General features: G+C 42.4%; 1 protein-coding gene across 1 annotated transcript; it reads right to left on the reverse strand.

Moving 5' to 3' along the window:
- Nucleotides 1-954: 954 nt before the first annotated feature.
- Nucleotides 955-6,094, reverse strand: dnajc25 (DnaJ (Hsp40) homolog, subfamily C, member 25). Its single transcript, XM_026174530.1, has 5 exons — nt 5,690-6,094; nt 3,353-3,505; nt 2,902-3,272; nt 2,715-2,814; nt 955-1,846 (listed from the first exon to the last, which is right to left on the reverse strand). The coding sequence occupies exons 1-5, from the start codon at nt 6,077-6,079 to the stop codon at nt 1,724-1,726; spliced, it is 1,137 nt and encodes a 378-aa protein (XP_026030315.1). The 5' UTR covers nt 6,080-6,094; the 3' UTR covers nt 955-1,723.
- Nucleotides 6,095-6,379: the final 285 nt, after the last annotated feature.

Consider the following 6,379-nt stretch of genomic DNA (forward strand, 5'->3'; position numbering starts at 1 on the left):
TGTTTAAGTTTTTTATGCCAAAGTTTCCTGTTCTTTGGTGACAGGAGTGGCACCCAGTGTGGTCTTCAGCTGCTGTAGTCCAGAGATGCTCTTCTGCATACCATGGTTGTAATGAGTGGTTGTTTGAGTTGCCATTGTCTTCTGGTCTCTGGTATCAAGAAGACATTTTTAACCGCTCGATATTTTCTGTTTTTCTGACCGTTCTCTGTAAACCTTGGAGATGTTTTTGGGGGAAAATCCCAGCAGGTCAGCAGCTTCTGATATATTCAGACAGCCTGTGTGACACCAACAAAGATGCAAGTCAGGTAAATCACCTCTCTTCACTCTGATGCTCGATTTGAACTTCAGCACCTTGTCTTCACCATGACCAAATGCCTGACATTGACTGATAATTATATCTGGGTTAACAAGTAGCTGAGGTTTGAATCAGGACTCGTCCTTGGTATGCGGTGGCAGTGCTAATTGGTACTACATATCCAACCAATCATGGTGTTGTTTTCAAGGCAGAAATTAATTTCAGAACAGTTTTTTTTTTTTTAGTATCAAGTTATAAACATGTTTGTTTTAACTGTGGACTCATTCACTTTTGGAGCCAGCCTCCAGTGGACATTAGAGGAACTGCAGTTCTGGTACTTCTATTAAACAGCAGCTGCTTTACTTCAGGCTTGAGGGTTTAAAGCTCCACCCCTCTGACATGTGAAAGAGGAAACAAGTGTTTCCGTTAAAGTTTGAAAAAGAGAGCAAGCCAGCATGACTTGAACTGAATTTGTGGTTAATGAAGCAACTTCATTAACCACAAATTACTTAAAATAACCAGACACTCTTTAACTCATGATGAGTCAAATAGAGTAGAGATGTATCTGAATATAGCATGACAATTTTATGCATTCTCCTTGCAGTGTTTGATTAGCTCTCAGAAAACTTGTGTTCATACACCAAAAACCACAGGGCAGGTTAATTTCAGAGTGACTTTAATTTCGCTAAAACGAAACGTGGAAACAATAAATAACACAGAGTAAAATCAACCTCTGAAATGCAGTAAACAGTAAGCAGCCACCTGAACTTCTGAGGAGAGCGATGATGAAAAAGAGTCAGCGGGTGACAAAGATCAGCTGTTGTGAAACCGCAGCTGTGACTTTGGTTTCCATTTACACAAATGTATACCAAAACACCACGTCTCATTTTCTTCAGATAAAAAAAGCTTCAGCAGCACATCAGAGACAGAAAAGCCCTGGAAGAAATAACGTACTGAAGCTGTTTCTTATGCGCTCAAACAGCTTCTGATTGATGTTTCTAACCGTCGCTGTCTTACCAAAGGACACTTTGGTATAATAACCAGCAGCGGCCTGGTTATTCATCCAACAGAAAATCACTTAATAACACTTTGGGCTCCAAAAGTCACTCAGTGTTTTTACCAGCAGGAGAAAACCAAAAATACTAATAAAAAAATTACTGAATCATTATTAAACTTCCCTCTACTTAGTTTGGAAAACAAAAACATAATAAAAAATAGCCATGATATAAAAAAAATTACTGAAAATCTCAAGCTTCAGCTCACAGTTTATTCCCTCCGTCGTCCTGTCAGAGGCCCGAATGCTATGAAAATATCTCTGCTATATAATCTTTCTGTACAGGTACGTTTCTCACACAGCGCGGCGTCCCTCTGTGTGTGTGTTGACATCGAGGCAGGCGTGTCTGTCATCGAGGATGCTTTCTGTGCCGCTCAGTCGTCGATGAAGGTCAGCCGGCCCGGCCCCTCGTTCTTCATCCAGCGGCGGTACCGCTTCATCCTCGTGTCGGTTGCCATCTTCACCTTCATCTCCTCCTCCTGCTCTTTTCTGTACACCTGAAAGACAAAGACATTTTAAGATAATGTATGGAACTGAACAAATATTCACTAAATTAATTCAGCACAGCGAAAATAGGATAAAAATAAAAAAACGGAATGGCACAAAATGTCCCACTAGGATCCTCGAAGGGCTAATATATTGACAGAGGACGCAGTATCTGAAACCATAAGGCTGTACCAAAGCTCTTCCCATCACAGCTATTGGGTCTAAGAATTCTGATTCTGCACGGGCAAACGAGGTGAAGCTGGAAGCAGGAGCTACAGGTAGGTTTGTTTCTGACTGGTCAGGAGTAACTGCTGAAAGATGCTGACTACACGACAACAACATGACTGACTTCTGGAAAGCTGCCACACTCTTAAGGTATTTACACATCAGACACGTAAAAGACGCTCACACAGACATCATAATTTTATTGGATGAATTTGCAGTGATCTGAATAAACTACTCTGACCAATCACCGGTATGCAATGGCCTTTACTTTGAAAGTCCAGTCTGGCTAGTTCCATTCCTTTCTGTCAGGTGATTCCCTGATATCATTAAACTGTTTCAAATCTTTCATCTCACAGTTTGGATGTAGAGCACCACTGTCTTAGACTGCAGCTGCTGACTGTAGTCTGAACCTGGCCCTGCTATGCAGAGTTTACTGAGGCTGCAGAAAAGGACAAGGTCCATCATCACCAGCTGCAAGTCTGTGCAACACCTGAAAGACCTGTGGTCAAACTAACACCAGCTGCCTTTAAAGGATGGAGCTGGAGCTTTATCCATGAAGTAAGTAAGGCCAAAGACACTAAAAACGTACCAGGAATATCCAAGGAGGAGGCTGTAGGAGGGAAGAAGCAAAAGAAAGAATTGACTGCGACCAACCTCGAAGTTTTCTTTGATCCAGAGCTGTTTGTCCAGGAAGGTCCGCTTGGTGCTTTCCTCCAGGCGGTCAAACTGAGTCTGGGACAGCTTCATGTACCTCCTGAGGATAAAGCAAGGTGAGAAACTTCTAAACATGTTTCATGTCATTCATCCCGGCATTCATATTGTTGCTTAAGCTTGAGCTGACCTGATGATGTAGAGCTTCTCCTCATCTCCATACTCCTCTCTGCAGATGGTGAAGCGGTACACCCAGGACGCGTACCACGCCACGTAGTAGGTCAGGTAGTACGGGAAGAGCACGATCTGACACAGCAGGATGTCCGACAGGTTGGGCTTCTGGTAACCCCCTTTGATGTCTATCTTGTTTTTGATGATGTCGCGGATCACCTCTTCCTCCTGCTCCCGGATCTCCTCCTTGGAGCGTCGGTTCTTGCCTTTTTCCTTGGTGCGGTTGAGGAGGCCTTGCTGCTTGGCGATCTCCGTGGCCTGGATGCGGTACTTGGGAACGGTCATCAGGTAGTTGATGGCCTCGTTGTAGCTGCTGTGCCAGCTGTAGTACTGCAGAGAGATGGGAACAGGTTTGTAAATAAGTCAGATGATGTTCAGCAAACCATGGCTTACTCAGTCTGCGGTCTTACCTGGAAGATTGAGATGGCACAAATGGTGACCAGGACGACGACCCGGACGTCCACTTTGGGAGCGAGCCGTCTGCGGTAGTAGGCATAGTAGTGCTGGTAGTACTCCTCAGGGTGGTCCAGCATGTAGTCGTAGTCCCGCCGCGTGTCCTCATCCTGCACACACAAAGATCAGCAGGTTTTAATTCCTCCAAGAATTAAAACACCTATGAGAACTGAGTTTGTTAATCCGGAGTGAGGAAAACACTGGTTTTCTGTCTTAGGAGAGCTAACAAGCTCTGAGTCAAATACTGGTTTCCACTCATCCTACTTCTCTCATGCTGCATTTCATTTTCTCTGCCAGTCAATATAAAGCATATATTAGAGCACATTAACTGGCAGAAATTGCTTTTATAATTTTATAATCTGACAGATCACTGGACACTAAATGTGTTTCTTTCAAATAAAATAAAGCTACAGTATCCGTCCTTCTAACTCTTTATCAGCCAGTTCCCCTGCACTGAAAAATTTTACTGTAACAATCAACTCTAATTTATCACAAAAGTGTTTTGTCAGGTGGAGGTCTGGACTCTGCGAGGGGCAGTCAAGTTCTTCCACATCAACCTTGCTTTATGCACTGGTGCGAAGTCAGCGCTGAAGCATTGAGGGTCCCTTTCACTTGCATCCCACGGTTTGCATCATGCTGGGTGATGTTAGGCTTGGATGAGGCTGCTCAGCCATGGAAACCTATTCCATGAAGTTCTCTACACACTGTTCATGAGTTAATCTGAAGACCACATGAAGTTTGAAGGTCTGCAGCGTTTGATGCTACAGTAAGTTGTTGATCTCTCTGAACTGTCCGCCTCAACATCCACTGACATGGCAACAACTGGAACACTTGAATTCAATGATTTGGATGCGGGACTTTTGGCAATAGAGCATACGTCAGTGGATAGAGTATAACATGGAACAAATGATTAGTTCTTAAAGAATTACATTTTTCGTTAAAAGCAACACTGAGGTCAATTACAGAAATAATTTTAAACTGTTCAACACATTTTATTTTATTCTATTTTTTTCTTCTTCTTTTTTTTTTTTACTGAACTTTATGCAATTGATTGTGATTATTAAACTTTACCTGCAACTCTAGACTCTGGTTGAATGTAAATGACAAAGGTGTTGAATTTAAGATTAAGTACTTTATCTCTATAGTAACTACCAATAAAATGAACAGCCGGATGATGAAATGTCAGGCCTTTCAGCTCACAACTTATTAATAACAAAGTCAAGATGAACACGAGTCCTAAAAATACACGTATGTGCGGAAACTTTTAAAGTTTTGAACATGGGTGTAAATCAGCTATGAAATACATCATGTTTATGCATGTGTCAGCTCTGATAATATTTAATGAGAAAAGTAAACAATATTCATGTTCATGTGACTCATTGACGTGAAAATGACAGAATGCCTGCATTATACTTTTTTTTTTTTAATTTGACAAGTGGTGTCTAATTTTTGTGTTTTCCTTTACCCAAAGAAATATATTTTTCATAAATTTGTACATGGATGCATAAATCTGTACAAACTGCTGCACAAAAATTCACCAGAATACAAGAAATACAGAGTCTGACACTCAGAATACTCAAAGACGACCTCTGTAAGCCCCAGTTTTGATAAAATCTGTTATCAGAAAATATCAGTGCTTGTATTGCATGCATTTAATTTGTTTGTGCTCCTCGCCCAGCTGTCTGAAGCTTTTTACCACGTTATTACTTTAAAACCTGTCATGTTTTAAAGATTTATTTTGTTTAAACATGTTTTTGTAATGGGTTTAAAAGGGAAACTTCTGCTTATAGGTTTGAATATATCCCAACTCTAAAGCGCAAGTCTCTACCCCTCTGCAGACTTCTGGAAGCTGGCCAATCAGAGGAAAGTTAGATTTTTGAACAAATGGCCTTAAAGAGACAGCTCTTTGCTTACAGAATGAACTGACCAGCACAAAGGCCCAGTTTTTGGAGTATGAATCATGCAAGGTTACTCTAGAAAAGTTCAAGGTTACAAATATGGAAATAAAAATAACTTAAAAATAGTGGAGCGCTATTAAGATGGTCAAATATCAGAGGATATATTACAGGATCGGAAGCACAAGCTGACTTCATGTCTATTTTAGGACTATTAGAGCAGTGAAGACTTAAACCTGCAGCACAGTTTGAGGTAATCCAAGATTGGATCAAGTAGACATGATGGCACAAATAGTTTCCGGGTGGATATTACAACAAATGAAACTTTTATGAGGAAATTAAAAAACAAAACAAAAAAACACTGTAAAGCTTTCAAACTTCCCACACTCTCGGACGAACCTTTAACGTCTCGTACGCGGTCGCGATGAGCAGGAACTTGGTGTGTGCAGATTCCTGGGTCTCCCCCTCCAAGCCCGGCTCCCCCGGCCTGAACCGGTCCGGGTGGTACCGCCGGGCCAGTTGACGGTAAGCCCGGGCGATATCCGACTTGGAGGTCTCCCGAGTGACACCGAGCACGTCGTAGCACACCTCCTTCCCACAGTACAGACCCTCCACCAACGCCGAGACCGCCGGCAGGGAGGACACGGAGAGGAGAAGCACCGCGAGGCGCCACCACGACTTCACCGCCCGCGGACAGCCGGTGCTCTGTCCGCCACCGCTCCGCTCCCCGGGAGCAGCCATCTCTGCCGTCTGCCTGCCTGCTGTCCCGTCGCTCACTGCTGACGACATCAAAACGAGCCGGAGCGGAAGGATGACAATCGAAGATCGTTTGGTAGAAAGATGAAGCCTCCTTCATTTCTTTGATTAGTTCATTTAAGTTTTTATTTTTTGTTTTTTATTGGTTTTATTTTTCGGTTCCAGCCTATAATGTTCCAGTTCTCTAAATTAAAATGCACAAATATATGAAATACTGTTTTTTTCTTCCCTTTTTTTGTTAAGTAGCTACAACACTGTCATCTTCATAAACCTCATAGTTTAATGGTTCTGGGACTGTCAACTGCTGCTGGTACGTCATGGATTTCCAGGTGA

The sequence above is a fragment of the Astatotilapia calliptera genome, chromosome 7 (genome assembly GCF_900246225.1).
Source record: "Astatotilapia calliptera chromosome 7, fAstCal1.2, whole genome shotgun sequence".
NCBI classification, from domain to species: domain Eukaryota; kingdom Metazoa; phylum Chordata; class Actinopteri; order Cichliformes; family Cichlidae; genus Astatotilapia; species Astatotilapia calliptera.

Excerpts from the sequence above, each read along its gene's own strand:
- dnajc25 (XM_026174530.1), bottom strand. The coding sequence starts at position 6,079 with ATGTCGTCAGCAGTGAGCGACGGGACAGCAGGCAGGCAGACGGCAGAG. Across the intron at positions 2,815-2,901 it reads GAGAAGCTCTACATCATCAG|GAGGTACATGAAGCTGTCCC; the intron begins GTCAGCTCAAGC and ends CTTTATCCTCAG. Across the intron at positions 1,847-2,714 it reads GGATCAAAGAAAACTTCGAG|GTGTACAGAAAAGAGCAGGA; the intron begins GTTGGTCGCAGT and ends TTTGTCTTTCAG.